The 18211-nt window shown below is 48.3% G+C and overlaps 3 protein-coding genes across 3 annotated transcripts; all 3 read left to right on the forward strand.

The window, feature by feature from the left end:
- Nucleotides 1-544: 544 nt before the first annotated feature.
- On the forward strand, nucleotides 545-5021 carry LOC131094236 (gasdermin-A-like). Its single transcript, XM_058041757.1, has 9 exons — nucleotides 545-764; nucleotides 934-1129; nucleotides 1833-1998; nucleotides 2072-2165; nucleotides 2578-2616; nucleotides 2856-3016; nucleotides 3208-3358; nucleotides 4072-4145; nucleotides 4281-5021. Exons 1-9 carry the CDS (start codon nucleotides 545-547, stop codon nucleotides 4581-4583), a joined length of 1404 nt encoding a protein of 467 aa, XP_057897740.1. The 3' UTR covers nucleotides 4584-5021.
- Nucleotides 5022-7371: 2350 nt separating this feature from the next.
- Nucleotides 7372-10842, forward strand: LOC131094007 (gasdermin-A3-like). The gene is made up of 9 exons (XM_058041473.1): nucleotides 7372-7591; nucleotides 7755-7950; nucleotides 8131-8296; nucleotides 8368-8461; nucleotides 8878-8946; nucleotides 9201-9343; nucleotides 9538-9688; nucleotides 10398-10471; nucleotides 10603-10842. The coding sequence occupies exons 1-9, from the start codon at nucleotides 7372-7374 to the stop codon at nucleotides 10840-10842; spliced, it is 1353 nt and encodes a 450-aa protein (XP_057897456.1).
- A 2750-nt stretch (nucleotides 10843-13592) lies between these two features.
- On the forward strand, nucleotides 13593-17088 carry LOC131094264 (gasdermin-A3-like). The gene is made up of 9 exons (XM_058041808.1): nucleotides 13593-13812; nucleotides 13976-14171; nucleotides 14409-14574; nucleotides 14647-14740; nucleotides 15124-15177; nucleotides 15406-15564; nucleotides 15678-15902; nucleotides 16602-16675; nucleotides 16816-17088. The coding sequence occupies exons 1-9, from the start codon at nucleotides 13593-13595 to the stop codon at nucleotides 17086-17088; spliced, it is 1461 nt and encodes a 486-aa protein (XP_057897791.1).
- The last annotated feature ends 1123 nt before the right edge of the window (nucleotides 17089-18211 follow it).

Below are 18211 nucleotides of genomic sequence, written 5' to 3' on the forward strand. Positions count from 1 at the left end.
CTCTCCGGGCGGGGGGAATGGCTGCCCGATGTTTATTGGGGCTCCTCCTCCACCCTTCCATCCTCCAGGGCCTCCTCACCCCCCCCAGGCTCTGTCCAGGCCCAGGCCTACCACATGGCTGCCCCTCCCCTGCCCAGCAGCAGCGGCTGGGGCTGGACCGGGGAAGGGACATCCGTCCTCTTTCCCTCGAAGTCCCAAGAGAGCCTCACAGGGCCGAAGCTCTGCTTTTAACCTCTGTGTGTTCTCAGAGGTGTGTCCAAAACCCCACTGGCTACACCAGGTGCCAATATCAAAATCCAAGCACCCATTGGTTTGACCACAGCATCCCAGAATTCCCACTTCTTCCTGGTCGAACCACCACAACAATCCTGTGAAAATTGTGTCCTCGGATAATGTGAGTCATTACTTTGAAATCTTCTTAATAGATAAAGTCAGGCTTTGTTACAACATTCTGCTAATATTTCAAGTAATTCAGCTTAGCTTGTGTTCTGTCTTTCCCAAGGCATAAATCTACTTGGTTTTCCTTCAAAACTTCAGCCACAGAATGTTTACAAAGCTCACCAAATTCATCGCAAATCAAATGGATCCGAGAAAAGAACTGGACCCTGTCGAGAGCATTGCAGACCATGAGCACTTCAGGCCTCTCTGTCTACTGATACAAAAGAGAAAATCAAAACGCATATTCCACTCAGCTCCCTACTACCAGTGGACAGGGTTCACACTGGATGATGTGCTGCTGCCTGGAGAAGATGGTAAAAGCACAGGTAAAACTCACATTTTTCAATCTAAAGACCACCAATTCTATAGATAATGTGTTTGGGTCATTTGTGGCTGAACTCTACCATGTTCCAGCTTTCATGTGTGTGTGTGTGATATAATTATAGTGTTGAGTCTGTGTAATCCTGCTTAAGATAATGCATGGAATTATTTCAGAGTCCCTCCATCAAGATTCCAACCAATTTACTATCACAAAAACCAGTGCTGACCAGGTTGAGGGGCATGCCAGTGCTCCTTTGGGCCCTGTAAATGCAGAAGTGGAAATAGGTGCCTCCTCCTTGAATGTCTTTTCCATTAAGCTACAAAAGAAGAGGATCCCACTGCAATCACTGGAGGCACTGAGAAAAAAAAGGTAAGGCATGACAAAGGGAGCACACACACTCCAATCATCCCACTCCAGCACACACCAGCTCAATAATGGGGTTTCAACAGCCAAAAGCAAGATTAAGAACTGTGGGCAATTATTTCCCCTCACTAGGCCAAGGACTGGATATCGGTGCATGGTATCCTAACACAGGGAAAATGATTGGCATCTGACTCCATTGATTCAGAAGTGCTGAACAATTGCCTAATTAAAACTATACTATATTACATTATATACTATTTTAAAGAGATACTATACTATACTACATACTTGCTTACTATATAATACTAACTAACTAACTAACTAACTAACTAACTAACTAACTAGAAAAACCCGTGACTCTCTGCCCAGAGTCCCAACACAGCTGTGGATCCAATTGGACCATGAATCCAAACAACCATCACCAGAATGCAATCAAGCAATCACCGTGGGTAAACAATCTCCATACCACAATCCACGGGGGCACAAACACAGGCAGTGAATGAGAAAAAACTACTTTCTCTAGTTCTCTCTGTGCTTCTTCAGGAAAAACCCTGAGATAGAGAATTTTGTCTCTCTGTTCAGAGAATGTGAATGCCTCAACTGGAGCTACAAGTCCACCCCTGAACCTCCTCTTCTACAGCCTGAGCACCCCCAGCTGCGTCAGCTGCTCCTGGTGCTCCAAACCCTTTCCATACTTTTTCTCTTTTAGACAAATCAACATGAATCATTCCCTCATCCAACAACTCCAGAGAACAAACATCGATCTGTACATGGTCACGGAAATCCTCGAAGCCTCAGAGGAGACTATCTACACAGCATCCACCATGGCAGAAGGGGGCTTTAATATCCTATGTCACATCAAACTTCTTGTAAAGGTTTGGCTTTTCCTCTCCTTTGTTCCCCAACAGCTGCACCCAGCTGTTCTAACTGGTTGTTTTCCTTCACCAGGGCACCAGAGAGAACAAACAAAGCATAGTCATACCCAAGGGCTGCACACTGGCCTTCAGGATCGTCCCGCTATACATTAGAGATGGAAAATGGAGTAAGTAACTTCCAGAAATGACAGACTTCTCCCTTCTGGAAATAGTGCAGAAGAAGATGATCTTAGGAAGTATCACTGCACTCCAGATACAGCCTCATATTGTCTGCAAGGACATGGAGGCAGTGCGAGGGACTGAAATCAGCTGGGGGAGGTCAGACAGCCCATGCTAGGTCAAAGAACTACACAGGAAAAATGCTGTTTGGGGAGGGATTAGTAAAGAAAGAAGGAAGTCTTAGATCTATATTTCAGGAGCTGCAGAGCTCCTGTTGATAAATGGCATGGAGAACAGAGTTTGGGTGTCCCTTCTCTTCCCTTCCTGAGAAGAAAAGAGTCAAGGACAAAACTGGGTGGGTAACCAACAGTGGGAAGACTGGTTTAGAACACCATAAATGTCCTTTTTATCCTTCTGCAGATATGAAGCATTTTGAAATTGAAGAATCTGCCGGATTTGGTAAGTAATATACTTTCAAAACTTCCACTTGCACAACTTTTGTCTGCTTTGGGTAAGATGGAATCTCCCAGCACTAAACAACAGGAGAGATGCATTTGCCACTTCTCTGAGACATCACAACTGCCCAAATTCCATATTGCTTCAAAAACACTCAGAGAAGTGTTTCATACTCTGGGTTTAGAGCTGCCTGTGCACTCCATGTTCAGAAGTGACAGATTTGGATTCATTCTGGTTTGCAGTTCCCATGTCAGGGAGAGCAGAATTAGGACCGGGGCTGGCAGAAGTTGAAATCCGCTGTCGAATCTTCTCTGGGTTGTCTCCTGACCTGCTGCTCATCATCTTAAACACCATCAAAGCTGTGATGACAGATGAGAACCTCCTTCAAGAGCTCAGCCAGAAAGTAAGTGAAGGTTTTACTGACACAATTTATAAACACAGACACATCCACACCACTCCTCCTGTCCCACAAATCACCTGCCCTGTACAACAATTAGCCATCCAAAATTCCCTCTCTCAGCACATCTCCCTGCTCAGGACAAGCAGCAGCCTCTGCCCTCAAATCCTGACATTTCTTTTCCTTCTTCCCCACAGTTGGAAGAAGTTGCTGAGCAAAATGATGGTTATGAGCTGAAAACTGAAAGCCCAGATTTAAAAGAACTCTTCAGCACCTTGCAGCAATCCCCAAGACATCATCTCCTTCAGCTGGCAGAAGGAATCACCTACGTCCTGGATGCTTTGCAGGGTGAGGCTTTGGGGCTTCAGGAGGGAAATCAAGGCAGGGATGACTCCCACTCCTGCCATTCCCTCCTGCCTTTCTCCCATACACCTCCTCCTCAAGTGGAATCAACATGAAAGTCCCACAGAGGGGAGAGGAGAGAAACCCCCTCTGCACCCACCCAGGGCTCCCTGCTCCCTCAAAGTCTGGCCACAGCTTCCTCCCGAGGGCCAGCCCACATCTCTGCTCTGCTGACCAGCAACACGACCCAGGCCAATGGCTGCAGCTGTGTCTGGGACAGCTGGGTTGGATACCAGGGACAGGTTCTTATCCCTGAGGGGGCTCAGGCACTGAACAGACTCCCCAGGCAATGGTCACAGCCCCAAGGCTGACACAGCTCCAGCAGGGCTTGGACAACACCCTCAGCACAGGGTGGGATTGTTGGGGTGTCTGTGCAGGGACAGGAGTTGCACATCAATTTTCCTTCTAGATCACTTCCAACTCCATATCCCATATGGGATATTGTGGGTAACAGCCAGATCACTCTCACTGTGAGCCTGCACACATAATTTCTATTAAAACATCCAAAGAACTTTGACCAAAGCAGCATTTCCTACAGGAAATGATCACCCTTCCCATCCTCTTCACTCTTTCCCATCCTGCTCACCAGTCCCAGCCCACCAGCAACCTCCATCACCTTGCTGGGAGGTTTTGGATCCAAACCCAGTTTATTTCTGCAGAGTTAACAGAGGATCAGCTGCTGCTGCTGCTGGAATCCTTGGAAAGGAAGATTGTGTCCCAACAGCTGAACCTGGTGAGAACACAAATCACACTTGGCTCCTTTCAAGGGGGCACAGACTATTTTAATTCTAGCAACATTCCCATAATGATGACACAAGCTGACAACTGATTGAAATTCTGATTTTGGGTGTTTGTTGTTCCTGTGAAGGTTGCAAATCTCCTGGAACATGACAAGGTGAAGAGGAAGGGGACTTTTCTGGTGGACGCCAGGCAGCTCTTGCCACACGAGGAAGACCAGATGTTAACCATTGCCCTGGTGGAGCTGAGTGGAGTGCAGCTCCAGGAAGATGGATCAGTTATCCCTAGGGATGAACCCTTTGAGGCCATGGCAGCCCTGTTAGTGGCCCTGTATGCCCTCAACCTCCTGAGTGGCTTGCAGATACACATGGCCCTGCCCAGGCATCCCTTACTCGAGATGTTGGAAGGCTTTGTGTGGCAAAAACAAAATTAAGGCAAGAAAACTCAATATGGTTGCTAAAGGCTGGATATCAAAGTGGATTTGTCTGTCTGTCTCCCCATGAATGCAGAAAGACAACAGGAAAATCCAAAAGCCTAAAGAATCACAGGCCTGGCACCAGTGCTTCATGTAATCCTGCTTCTCTCAAAATGCTGCTGCTGCTGCTGCAATCAGTAAATGGGAAAGGGAAGGGCAAAGGGAATGGAAAGGAAAATGCAAAGGAAAAGGGAGGAAATGAAAAGGAAACAAAAGCCAAAAGGAACATCAGCAGTGGTTCACTTACTCTGGTCCCTCTGTGTTTCAGCATGGGATCCATGAACTGCTGGTGTCAGGAAGGTGGGGAAATCCCAGAGGTTTCACTGACACCTCCCTGGTGCCATCTCCCTGAGATGCTTGAGGGACACGGGTAGCACTTCAGAGCAATACTACAATACTCTCATTATCACTTGATCAATAAAGAGCAGCTTCTTGCTAAGCAACTTGGTGGTCTCAAAGGCTGTTTCTTAATTTTGTGTCTTTTCTGTCCCATGGCACACCTGACAACCTCAGGATTGAGGCTGTACCAGAAATAAGGGCCCTTGATGTGGACACAGCAGTCTCATGTAGAAAACTTTCTAAAATAAAGTGTGAATATTTTTATTAATCCTTCTTACAGAGTTCTAACGGACACTAATAAAATTAAGTATTCGGGTAAAAACTTGCACTTGAGTCCTGGAATCATCACATGGATGGCTTTTGCTCTTACACAAGCATGACAATGACTATGGCAAACATAGAATGACTCAGGTTGGACGGCATCTTAAGGCTCATCCATTCCTGCTTCCTGCCATGGGCAGGGACACCTTCCACCAGCCCAGGCTGCTCCAAGCCACATCCAGCCTGGCCTTGGACACTCCCAGGGATGGGGCAGCCACAGCTTCTCTGGGAAACCACTGCCAGGGCCTCCCCACCCTCACAGAGAGGAAGTTCTTGTCAATATCCCCTCCTGAGTCCATTTCTCCATCTGTCAAAGAACAGCAGCATTACATGGCTTGATAACGTTGCAGTATTGAAGGATGGAATGGTTTTGTTTGAAGGGACCTTAAAGGCATCCAGTCCCACCTGCTGCCAGGGGCAGGGACACATTCCTGTCCAGTCTGATGTTGGACAGCTCCAGCCATGGGCTTACATCTCCTACATCTGTAGAATTTTGAGATATCCACAGCCCCTATCACAGAATCTGCTCGAGGAAGACTCACACAAGCAATGGCCATTCTGAGGAAATGGAACACTGGGGAGGTGGTGAATTGCTCCAACTGAGAATAACCCTGGTGAATAAGAACTCAGGTGTGAACAGCCAGGGAACCACCAGCATGGATCAGATCTAACACTGCCCCTGCCCAGGTGTTGCTTCCAGGAACCTACTTCAGCAAGAAAAGTCAACTTACTCTTTGCTCTGTGTTTGTGCAATGGGGCAAGCTTCCCATCGTGGCAACTCACGGCTCCCGTACTTAGCAAACACTTCCCCACCTTTGGCAGAGAGCCAGAGAACTTGTCCCCAGTCCTGCTGCTCTCCAGAGGCCACACCACCTTGGCAGCCCCACGGTCTGCTCTGCACGCCCACCACCCCACAAACAGGTAAGTGCATCATCCCAGAACTTGGGTAGAGCTCTTGGGTAGAGAAGGTTGGTGGGAGCTCTCTGTTAAGTGCTCTTGTTTAGTTTTTCTTCTCTTCTTGGAGACCTTCAAGGAAAGAGCTCAGAAGGGCTAATAACATTGAGCACTGGCAGCTATTTGTCTTTGGAATGGTTTAAACTCCAAGAAAGCAGGGTTAGATGGGATATTGGGAAGAAATTCCTGTGTGGTGGTCAGGCACCGGCACACAGGCACACGGCACACAGGCACACGGCACACTGCCACACCGGCACACAGCCCTGGAAGTGTCCAAGGCCAGGGCTTGGAGCAACCTGGGATAGTGGAAGGTGTCCCTGACCATCTTAGGGAGAGGAATGGGATGAGCTCTAAGGTCCCTTCCCATCCAAACCGTTCTGGATTGTTCAATTTCTCCTCTCCAGCTCTTTCCCGTAAAACATTAGAAAAGTGAAACTGAAACTTTTTCATAAAAAGAAGCTGTGCCAGAAAGGAAACTGGGATTTCTTTCGGCCCTCAAACACCAGCTCTCCCCTGTAGACCACCAGGGCCTGCCCAATAAGGCTGGGCTGATTTCTCTTTATTTTCGGGGACATTTGCCCCTAATATCAGCATCCTCAGAGTGTGCCTGCTCTGCTCTCTCTGCACAATCACTGAGGCTCAACAGCAAAGGGGGACAAGGTCAAACAACCCACAGCTCCTGCTGCTTCCTCCTACAAAGCTCCCTGTAACAACCCTGTGAAACTCGTGTCTTGGGTAATACCAGTCATTATTTTGAAAACTTTTTACTAATTAAAGAAACACTTTGTTACAACAGCCTGCTTAAGCTGCACCAGGGGAAGTTTTGCTTAGACAACATGAAACAACTCTTCACTGAAAGAGTGATAGGCCACTGGAATCATCTGCCCAGAGAAGTGGAGGAGTAATCATCCCTGGACGTATTTTAAAAAAGACTGGACATGGCACTCAGCACCATGATTTAGTTGATGAGGAAATGTTAGGTCATGGGTTGGACTAGATGATCTCAACGATCTTTTCCCACCTAGTTGATTCTGTGATTATGTGCTATTATGTCAAGTAATTCAGCTTGTGTTCCCTCTTTCCCAAGGCACAAATCCACTTGGCTTTCCTTCAGAATTTCATCCACAGCAGAATGTTTAAAAAACTCACCAAATACATTGTAAATCAAATGGATCCATGCAAAGAATTGGATCCTGTCAAGAGCGTTGCAGACCAGGAGCACTTCAGGCCTCGCTGTCTACTGATTAAAAAAAAAAAATCAAACCGCATATTCCACCGAGCTCCCTACTACCAGAGAACAGGCTTCACACTGGATGATGTGCTGCTGCCTGGAGAAGATGGTACAAGCACAGGTAAAACCCAAATTTATCAATATGAATTTATCAAATATCACAGGAATTGTTTTTGAACTCTTTGTGGCTGAACTCTAGTAAGTTCCAGCTTTCTTCTGTGTGTGATATACTGACAGTGCTGAGTCTGTAATCCTGCTTAAGATAATGCACGAAATTGTTTCAGAGTCCCTCCATCAAGATTCCAAGCAATTCACTCTCACAAAAGTCAGAGCTGATGAAGTTGATGGAGTTCTCAGCATTTCACTTGATCCTGCAAGTGTAGAGCTGAAAGGAGGTGCCTCCTTGTTCAAAGGGTTTTCTGTCAAGTCAAAGAAGAACGGCATATCACAGCAATCCCTGGAGGCACTGAGAAGAGAAAGGTGAGGAATAACAAAGGGAGCACACACACTCCAGTCATCTCCCTCCAGCCTATGCCACGTTAGGAAGGGTTTTGCAATAGCCAAAAACCAAAATCCAGGCCATGGAAAACCAGCACATCCCCCCAGTTGTGTCAGCTGCTCCTGGTGCTCCAAACCCTTCCCATCCTTTTCCTCTTTTAGGAAAATCAACATGGATCACTCCTTCATCCGACAGCTCCAGAGAACAGACAACAGGCTGTACGTGGTCACTGAAACCCTCGAGGCCTTAGAGGAGACCGTGTACGAGGCATCCACCAAGGCAGATGGGGGCCTCAAGGCCAAATTTCATGTCACACTCCATGCAAAGGTTTGGCTTCTCCCTCCTTGCTTCCCAACACCTGCACCCAGCTGTTCTAACTGGTTGTTTTCCTTCACCAGGGCACCAGAGAGAACAACCAAGCTATAGTGATACCCAAGGGCTGCACGCTGGCCTTCAGGACCATCCCACTGCGCATTAGAGATGGAAAATGGGGTAAGCAACTTGCAGAAATGACCAGTTTCTCCCTTCTAGAAAAGGTGCACAAGAGGAAGAACATTTTATGAAGAATCACCTGGCCCCAGATACATCCTAGACTTGTTTGCAAGGAGAGGGAGGCAGTGTGATGGACAGAAATCACCTGAGGGCAGCCAGACAGCCCATGCAAGGCCAAAGAGCCACACAAGGAAGATGTTATTTGGGCAGGGGTCAGTAAAAAATGGAAAGAAGGAAGTGTCTGATCTACTTTTGAAGAGCTGCAAAGCTCCTGGTGATAAATGGCACAGAGAAGAGAGTTTGGGTCTGAAATTTTCTGCTTGGAAGAAAAGAGCCAAGGAGAAAACAGGGTGGGTGAACCACCACTGGGAAGGCTGGTCTAGAAAACCATAAATGTCCTTTTTATCCTGCTACAGATCTGGATTATTTCCAAGACGAAGATGAAGATAATGTAGTTGAGGACAGGCAAGGTTATGTAGATGATGGTAAGTAATGTATTTTACTGCTTTCACATGCACAACATTTGGCTGCTTTGGGTAAGATAGAATCTCCCAGCATGAAACAAACCACCAGGAGAGATGGATTTGTATCTTCCCTGAGATATCACAACTGCCCAAATTCCATATGGCTTCAGAAACACTCAGAGAAGTGTTTCAAACCCAGGTTTAGAGCTGCCTGTCCACTCCTAGAACTCAAGTGACAGATTTGGACTCATTCTAGTTTGTACATCCCTCAGCAGAAAAATTAGAAGAAGTGAAGACAGAGGTTAAAAAGTCCTGCCGAATTTTCTCCAAGTTGTCTCCTGATCTGCTGCTCATCATCTTAAACACCATCAAAGCTGTGATGACAGATGAGAACCTCCTTCAAGAGCTCAGCCAGAAAGTAAGTGAAGCTTTTCTCACTGACACAATTTATAAACACAGACACATCCACACCACTCCTCCTGTCCCACAAGTCACCTGCCCTGGGCCACAACTGCCCATCCAAAATTCCCTCTCTCAGCACAGCTCCCTGCTCAGGACAAGCAGCAGCCTCTCCCCTCAAATCCTGACATTTCTTCTCCTTGTTCCCCACAGATGGAAGAGGTTCTTGAGGAAAATGATGGTTATGAGCTGAAAACTGAGAGCCCAGATTTAAAAGAACTCTTCAGCACCTTGCAGCAATCCCCAAGACATCATCTCCTTCAGCTGGCAGAAGGAATCACCTACGTCCTTGATGCTTTGCAGGGTGAGGCTTTGGGGCTTCAGGAGGGAAATCAAGGCAGGGATGACTACCACTCATGCCATTCTCTCATTCCCTCCTCTCATACTCCTCCTCCTCCTCCTCTTCAAGAGGAATCAACATGAAAGTCCCACGGAGGGGAGAGGAGAGAAACCCCCTCTGCACCCACCCAGGGCTCCCTGCTCCCTCAATTCTGGCCACAGCTTCCTCCCAAGGGCCAGCCCACATCTCTGCTCTGCTGACCAGCAACACGACCCAGGCCAATGGCTGCAGCTGTGTCTGGGGCAGCTGGGTTGGATACCAGGGACAGGTTCTTATCCCTGAGGGGGCTCAGGCACTGAACAGACTCCCCAGGCAATGGTCACAGCCCCAAGGCTGACACAGCTCCAGCAGGGCTTGGACAACACCCTCAGCACAGGGTGGGGCTGTTGGGCTGTCTGTGCCCAAGGAGTTGCATATCAGTTATCCCTGTAGGTGCCTTGCAACTCCACATTCCATATGGGATATTGTGGGTAACAGCCACATCACTCTCACAGGGAGCCTGCACAAATCATTTCTATTAAAACATCCAAAGAACTTTGACCAAAGCAGCATTTCCTACAGGAAATGATCACCCTTCCCATCCTCTTCACTCTTTCCCATCCTGCTCACCAGTCCCAGCCCACCACTAAGCTTGGTGCAATATTTCAGATACAAACCCAATTTATTTCTGCAGAGTTAACAGAGGATCAGCTGCTGCTGCTGCTGGAATCCTTGGAAAGGAAGATTGTGTCCCAACAGCTGAAATTGGTGAGAAGACACATCACATTTGGCCCCTTTCAAGGGAGCTCAGACTATTGCAATTATAGCAACATCTCCATAGTGTCACAACTTGACTACTGATTAAAATAATGAGTTTGCTTTTTTATTGTCATTGAAAGGTTGAAAACCTACTGAAACATGACCTGGAATATGAGATGAGGCCTTTCCCTGTGAAAGCCAGGCTGCTCTCCTTCCAACACGAGGAAGACCAGATGTTAACCATTGCCCTGGTGGAGCTGAGTGGAGTGCAGCTCCTCCGGGAAAAGGGATCAGCTATCCCTAGGGATGAACCCTTCGAGGCTGTGGCAGCCCTGTTTGTGGCCCTGTATGCCCTCAAACTCCTGAGTGGTTCCAAGTAGGAGGTGCCTGGCCCTGCACAGGGAACCCTTCTACAAGATGTTGGGAAATCTCTGCTGACAAGAAAATTTTCTTCCCAGTATCACCCTAGTTAATAATCAAGACTGCTTTGGCTGGCAAAAGCAAATCATGGCTAGAATATTCAATATGGATGCTAAAGGCAGGATATCAAAGTGGATTTGTCTGTCTGTCTCCCCAAAAATACTTAGTGAAAACAGGAAAATCCACAAGCCCAAACAACCACAGGCCGGGCACCAATGATTCATGTAATCCTGCTTCCCTCAGAATGCTGCTACTGCTGCTGCTTCTGCAATCTGCAAATGGGAAAGGGAAGGGCAAAGGGAATGGAAAGAGGATGGAAAGGGGAAGGGGAACGGGAGATGGGCAAGAACATGCAAAGGCAAAAATGAAATGCAAAGGAAAAGGAAGGAAATGAAAAGAAAACAAAAGCCAAAGGAAAACATCAGCAGTGATTCACCCTGGTCCCTCTCTGGTTCAGTGGGGACTCCATTAACTACTGGTTGTAGGAAGGTGGGGAAATCCCAAAGGTTTCACTGACACCTCTCCGTTCCCATCTCTCCAAGATGCTCAAGAGACTTGGGCAGCACTTCAGAGAGATGCCACAAATATTCCCATTATCACTTTATCAATAAAGAGAAGCTTCTTGCTAAGCAACTTGGTGGTCTCAAAGGCTGTTTCTTATTTTGGTGGCTTTTCTGTCCCATGGCAGACCTCAGGATTGAGGCTGTACCAGAAACAAGGGCTCTTGATGTGGACACAGCAGTCTCATGTAGACAACTTTCTAAAATAAAGTGTGAATATTTTTATTACTCCTTCTAACAGAGTTCTAACGGACACTAATAAAAATGAAATATTCAGGTAAAAAACTTGTGCTTGAGTCCTGGAATCATCACATGGATGGCTTTTGCTGTCAAACAAGCACAGCAATGTACCCAGCAGACATGGAATGGCTTGGGTTTGAAGGCACCTTAAGGCTCCAGGGCCATTCTCACCCCTGCCATGGGCAGGGACACCTTCCACCAGCCCAGGCTGCTCCAAGCCACATCCAACCTGGCCTGGGACACTCCCAGGGATGGGGCAGCCTCAGCTTCTCTGGGAAACCTGTTCTGGGACCACATCACCCTCACAGAGAGGAATTTCTTGTCAATATCCCCTCCTGAGTTCATTTCTCCATCTGTCAAAGAACAGCTGTGTTACGTGGCTGTATATAGCTGAATACACAATGATGGAATGGTTTTGTTTGAAGGGACCTTAAAGCAACCCAGTCCCACCTGCTGCCATGGGCAGGGCACATTCCTGTGCAGTCCAGTCTGGGACACTTCCAGCACTGGATTTACATCTCCTACACCTGTGGAAGTTCCAGTAACCCTGTAACAGACTGTGCTCAATGAGTAAAAAGGAAGCGTTACGTAAGCAACGGCCGATTTGTGGAAGCGGAACACGGGTGGTGAGGATGTAAAATTGCTGAAGTGATGTCACAGCTGGGAACAGCTCCTGATAAACTGCTGGGGAATGCCAGGGTTCTTCCAGCACAGATTGGGTCTAACACTGTTAGAGTGGGTCTAACACTGCTCCTGCCCAGGTGCTGCTTCAGGGAACCCCTGTTTGCAAGGTAAGAGAAATCAGTTTACTCTTTGCTCTGGCGTTGTGGTGGTGCGAGCTTCCTGTGCGACTCACGGCTCCCGTACTTAGCAAACACTTCCACACCTCTGAGCAGAAGGGAAGCCAGAGATTTTCTCCCCAGCCCTGCTGCTCTCCAGAGGCCACATCACCTCAGCACCCCAGGGTCTGCTCTGCACACCCCCCACCCCACAAACAGGTAAGTGCATTATCCCAGAGTTTTGGGAAGGGGAGAAGCTTGGTGGGAGCTCTCTGTTAAGTGCTCTTGTTTAGTTTTTCTTCTCTTCTTGGAGACCTTCAAGGGAATGAGACCTGCAAGGGCTACTAACCTTGAGCATACAAGGCTGTTTGTCTTTGGAATGGTTTAAATTGAAACAGGGTAGCATTAGATGGGATATTGGGAAGAAATCCCTCTGAGGATGCTGAGGCTCCAGAACAGGATGCCCAGATAAGCTGTGGCTGCCCCATCCATGGAAGTGTTTCTAACCAGGTTGGACAGGGCTTGGAGCAGCCTGGGAGAGTGGAATGTGTACCTGGCCATGGCAGGGGGGAGAATGGGAGGAGCCTTAAGGTCCCTTCCCATCAATATCAGGCTTGATTGCCCAATTTCCCCTCCACACCTTCTTCCCATAAAACAGCAGAAAGTTGAAACTGATAAAAACAAGCTGTCTGAGAAAACAAACAGGAATTTCCTGCTGGCTCTCAAACACCACCTCTCCCTTGCAGACCACCAGGGCCTGCCCAATGAGGCTGGGCTGGGTAGGTGTGTCTCTGTTTTGGGGGACATTTGTCTCCAAAATCAGCATCCTGAGGGTCTGTCAGCTGTGCTCTCTCTGCACAATCACTGAGGCTCAACAGCAAAGGGGGACAAGGCCAAACAACCCACAGCTCCTGCTGCTTCCTCTTAAAAGACTCCCTGAAACAACCCTGTGAAACTTGTGTCCTTGGACAGTGAGGGGGATTTTGAGGCATTATTTTGAAATCTTCTCAATCATTAAGTCACACTTTGTTACAATGTCCTCCTATTATTTCAAGTAATTCAGCTTAGCTTGTGTTCCCTCTTTCCCAAGGCACAAATCCCCTTTGCTTCAAAACCTCAGCCACAGCCAGAATGTTTAAAAAACTCACCAAATTCATTGTAAATCAAATGGATCCGTGCAAAGAATTGGATCCTGTTGAGAGCATCGTACACAATGAGCACTTCAGGCCTCTCTATCTACTGAAAAAAAAAAGCAAACCAAAAACTGTATTTCATCGAGCTCCCTACTACCAGAGAACAGGCTTCACACTGGATGATGTGCTGCTGCCTGGAGAAGATGGTACAAGCATAGGTAAAACCCAAATTTATCAATATGAATTTATCAAATATCACAGAAATTATTTTTGAACTCTTTGTGGCTGAACTGTACCAATTTCCAGCTTTGTTGTGTATTAGATACTTACAGTGCTGAGTCTTTGTAGGGCTGTTTAAGATAATCCATGGAATTGTTTCAGAGTCACTCCATCAAGAGTCCAGCCAATTCACTCTCACAAAAGTCAGTGCTGACCAAGCTGATGGAGGTCTCAGCATTTCATTTGACCCTTCAAATGTGGAGCTGAAAGGAGGTGCCTCCTTGTCCAAAGAGTTTTCCATTACGCCACAGAAGAAGAGCATATCACAGCAATACCTGGAGGCACTGAGAAAAGAAAGGTAAGGAATGAGAAAGGGATCAGACATGTTCCAGTCATCTCCCTCCAGCTCACACCAGGTCAACAATGAGTTTTCACAGCCAAAACCCAAGATTAAAACCTTAGGACATGAACTTCCTCTAATTAGGCCAGGTTAGACAGGAAATGAGTGACAAGTTCCCCCATACAGGCTTAGCCCTCCCAGATGCCTCAGCTGCTCCTGGTGCTCCAAACCCTTCCCATCCTTTTCCTCTTTTAGGGAAATCAACATGGATCACTCCTTCATCCGACAGCTCCAGAGAACAGACATCAGGCTGTACGTGGTCACTGAAACCCTCGAGGCCTCAGAGGAGGCCGTGTACAAGGAATCCACCAAGGCAGACGGGGGCTTCAAGGCCAAATTTTATGCTTCACTCTGTGCACAGGTTTGGCTTCTCCCTCCTTGCTTCCCCAACACCTGCACCCAGCTGTTCTGACAGGCTGTTTTCTTCATGCAGAGCAACAGGGAGGACAAACAAAGCATAGTGATACCCAAGGGCTGCACTCTGGCCTTCAGGACCATCCCACTGCACATTAGAGATGGAAAATGGGGTAAGCAACTTCCAGAAATGACCAAGTTCTCCATTCCAGAAGAGGAAGAACATTTTATGAAGCACCTCAGAGCTACCTTCAGCATGTCTGCAGATAGGAGGAGGCAATGTGAGAGACAGAAACCACCTGGGGGAGGTCAGATAAACCATACAAGTTCAAAGATGCTCTTTGGAGAGGGGACAGTAAAGAAAGGAAAGAAGGAAGGAAGGCTCAGATCCACATTTCAGGAGGTGCAGAGCTCCTTATGATAGATGGCACAGAGAGCAGAGTTTTGGTGTTTCTTTTCCTTTCCTACTCAGAAGAGAAGAGCCAGGGAGGAAGCTGAGGGGGCGACCACCACTGGGAAGGCTGGTATAGAAAAGTGTTGTTTTGTCCTCTTTTAGATCTGGATTACTTCCCAGCAGAAGCTGTGAGAAGCCAAGCTTATATAGCTGATGGTAAGGAATGAATTTTACTGCTTCCACTCTCACAACTTTTGCCTGCTTTGGGTAAGATGGAATCTCCCAGCATAAAGCAAACAACCAGGAGAGATGGATTTGCATCTTCCCTGAGACACCACAATTGCCCAAATTCGATATCAAATGAGTGTTTCAAACTCTGGGTTTAGACCTGCCACTGAGCTCCTAGAACTCAAGTGACAGATTTGGACTCATTCTGGTTTGCAGGTCCCTCAGCAGGAAAATTAGGAGAAGTGAGGGCAGAAGTTCGATATTCCTGCCGAATTTTCCCCGAGTTGTCTCCAGACCTGCTGCTCATCATCTTAAACACCATCAAAGCTGTGATGAGAGACAAGAACCTCCTTCAAGAGCTCAGCCAGAAAGTAAGTGAAGCTTTTACTGACACAATTTATAAACACAGACACGTCCACACCACTCCTCCTGTCCCACAAGTCACCTGCCCTGGGCCACAACTGCCCATCCAAAATTCCCTCTCTCAGCACAGCTCCTTGCTCAGGACAAGCAGCAGTCTCTGCCCTCAAATCCTGACATTTTATTTCCTTGTTCCCCACAGATGGAGGAAGTTCTTGAGGAAAATGATGGTTATGAGCTGAAAACTGAGAGCCCAGATTTAAAAGAACTCTTCAGCACCTTGCAGCAATCTCCAAGACATCATCTCCTTCAGCTGGCAGAAGGAATCACCTACGTCCTTGATGCTTTGCAGGGTGAGGCTTTGGGGCTTCAGGAGGGAAATCAAGGCAGGGATGACTCCCACTCCTGCCATTCTCTCCTGCCTTCCTCTCATACTCCTCCTCCTCCTCTTCAAGGGGAATCAACATGAAAGTGCCACGGAGGGGAGAGGAGAGAAACCCCCTCTGCACCCACCCAGGGCTCCCTGCTCCCTCAGTTCTGGCCACAGCTTCCTCCCAAGGGCCAGCCCACATCTCTGCTCTGCTGACCAGCAACACGACCCAGGCCAATGGCTGCAGCTGTGTCTGGGACAGCTGGGTTGGATACCAGGGACAGGTTCTTATCCCTGAGGGGGCTCAGGCACTGAACAGACTCCCCAGGCAATGGTCACAGCCCCAAGGCTGACACAGCTCCAGCAGGGCTTGGACAACACCCTCAGCACAGGGTGGGGTTGTTGGGGTGTCTGTGCAGGGACAGGAGTTGCACATCAGTTATCCTTTTAGATCCCTTCCAACTCCATATTCCATATGGGGTATTGTGAGTAACAGCCAGATCACTCTCACTGTGAGCCTGCACAAGTCATTTCTATTAAAACATCCAAAGAACTTTGACCAAAGCAGCATTTCCTACAGGAAATGATCACCCTTCCCATCCTGCTCACCAGTCCCAGCCCACCAGCAACCTCCATCACCTTGCTGGGAGGTTTTGGATCCAAACCCAGTTTATTTCTGCAGAGTTAACAGAGGATCAGCTGCTGCTGCTGCTGGAATCCTTGGAAAGGAAGATTGTGTCCCAACAGCTGAACCTGGTGAGAACACATATCACACTTGGCTCCCTTCAAGGGGAAGCAGGGGCTATGTTAATTCTAGCAACATTTCCATAATGATGACACAAGTTGACAATTGATTGAAAATCTGATTTTGCTTTTTTTTTGTTGTTGCTGTGAAGGTTGAAAATCTCCTGAAACATGACCTGGATAAGGAGAAGGAGACTTTTCTTGTGGATGCCAGCGTGCTCTTCTCACAGGAGGAGGACCAGATGTTAACCATTGCCCTGGTGGAGCTGAGTGGAGTGCAGCTCCAGGAAAATGGATCAGTTATCCCTAGGGATCAACCCTTCGAGGCCATGGCTGCCCTGTTTGTGGCCCTGTATGCCCTTAACTTCCTGAGTGGCTCCAGGTCCCTGGCCCAGCCCACAGAACCCCTCGGTGAGGTCTTGTGAAATCTCTGCTAACAAGCCAGTTTTCTCTCCCAACACCATCCTTGTTAATAATCAAGGCTGATTTGGCTGGCAAAAAGAAATTTAAGGCAGGAAAAGTCATTATGGGTACTAAAGGTTGGATGTCAAAGTGGATTTGTTTTACTGACACCTCCCTGGTCCCAGCATTGCCATCATCCCTGAGATGTTCAATGGACACATGGAGCACTTTGGAGCAATCATACTCTCGTTATCACTCTATAAATAAAGAGGATTTTTGATACATAATTGGGTGTTGTCAAAGTCAATTTCTTAATTTTGTGTGGTTTTGGTTCCACAGCACATCTGACAAGCTTGGCATACTATATGAAAAATACAGGCACTTAGCCCTGGGGGAAAGTCAGTGGGGTTCCTCAGGCTGTGAGACCCTGGGAGGGTCTCTGGAGGCCATGGGTGCCTGCAGCAAGGGCAGCACTACTCACCTGTGTGGGGACTGATGGCTCTGGGAGCACCAGCGACCAGGCTCTGCCTTGCAACAGCTACGAGGGGAGCCCAGCTCCAACCTGGAACCACCATGAGACCCTCAGGCCCCAGTCCCAGACCAGGCCCCTCACAGAACTCCCAGCTTCAACCTGGCCCCTCATGGGATCCCTGCTCCCAGCTCCCTCCTTCCTCACGGGATTCCCGATCCCAGCCCAGCCCCTCGCAGGGTCCCCAAGCCCACAAGGGACCCGGTCCCAGACCGACCCCACATGGACCACAAGGGACCCCTCAGAGAATCCCCGATCCCAGCCCAGCCCCTCATGAGACCCCTCAGAGAATCCCCGATCCCAGCCCAGCCCCTCATGGGACCCCTCAGAGAATCTCCGATCCCAGCCCAGCCCCTCATGGGAGCCCTCACGGGTTCCCCCACCTTGTCCCAGCCCAGCCCCTCACGGGAGCTCTCAGAAAATCCCCGGTCCCAGGCCGGCCCCTCACGGGACGCTTCACGGGATGCCCCCTCACAGACAAGCCCCTCAAGGGACCCTCCACGGGGTGCCCCCTCACAGACAAGTCCCTCACGGGACCCTTCATGGGACCCCCGACCTTGTCCTAGTGCGGTCCCTCACGGGACCCCTCACAGAATTTCCAGTCCCAGCCCAGCCCC

Source organism: Melospiza georgiana, chromosome 28 (genome assembly GCF_028018845.1).
Source record: "Melospiza georgiana isolate bMelGeo1 chromosome 28, bMelGeo1.pri, whole genome shotgun sequence".
NCBI classification, from domain to species: Eukaryota; Metazoa; Chordata; class Aves; order Passeriformes; family Passerellidae; genus Melospiza; species Melospiza georgiana.

Coding starts and splice junctions, on each gene's coding strand:
- LOC131094264 (XM_058041808.1), top strand. CDS start 13,593: ATGTTTAAAAAACTCACCAAATTCATTGTAAATCAAATGGATCCGTGC. Junction 14,575..14,646: donor ATGCTTCACTCTGTGCACAG/GTTTGGCTTCTC, acceptor TTCTTCATGCAG/AGCAACAGGGAGGACAAACA. Junction 15,565..15,677: donor AGAGCTCAGCCAGAAAGTAA/GTGAAGCTTTTA, acceptor TCCCTCTCTCAG/CACAGCTCCTTGCTCAGGAC.
- LOC131094007 (XM_058041473.1), top strand. CDS start 7,372: ATGTTTAAAAAACTCACCAAATACATTGTAAATCAAATGGATCCATGC. Junction 8,947..9,200: donor GCAAGGTTATGTAGATGATG/GTAAGTAATGTA, acceptor ATCCCTCAGCAG/AAAAATTAGAAGAAGTGAAG. Junction 10,472..10,602: donor TGTCCCAACAGCTGAAATTG/GTGAGAAGACAC, acceptor TGTCATTGAAAG/GTTGAAAACCTACTGAAACA.
- LOC131094236 (XM_058041757.1), top strand. CDS start 545: ATGTTTACAAAGCTCACCAAATTCATCGCAAATCAAATGGATCCGAGA. Junction 765..933: donor AGAAGATGGTAAAAGCACAG/GTAAAACTCACA, acceptor GAATTATTTCAG/AGTCCCTCCATCAAGATTCC. Junction 4,146..4,280: donor TGTCCCAACAGCTGAACCTG/GTGAGAACACAA, acceptor GTTCCTGTGAAG/GTTGCAAATCTCCTGGAACA.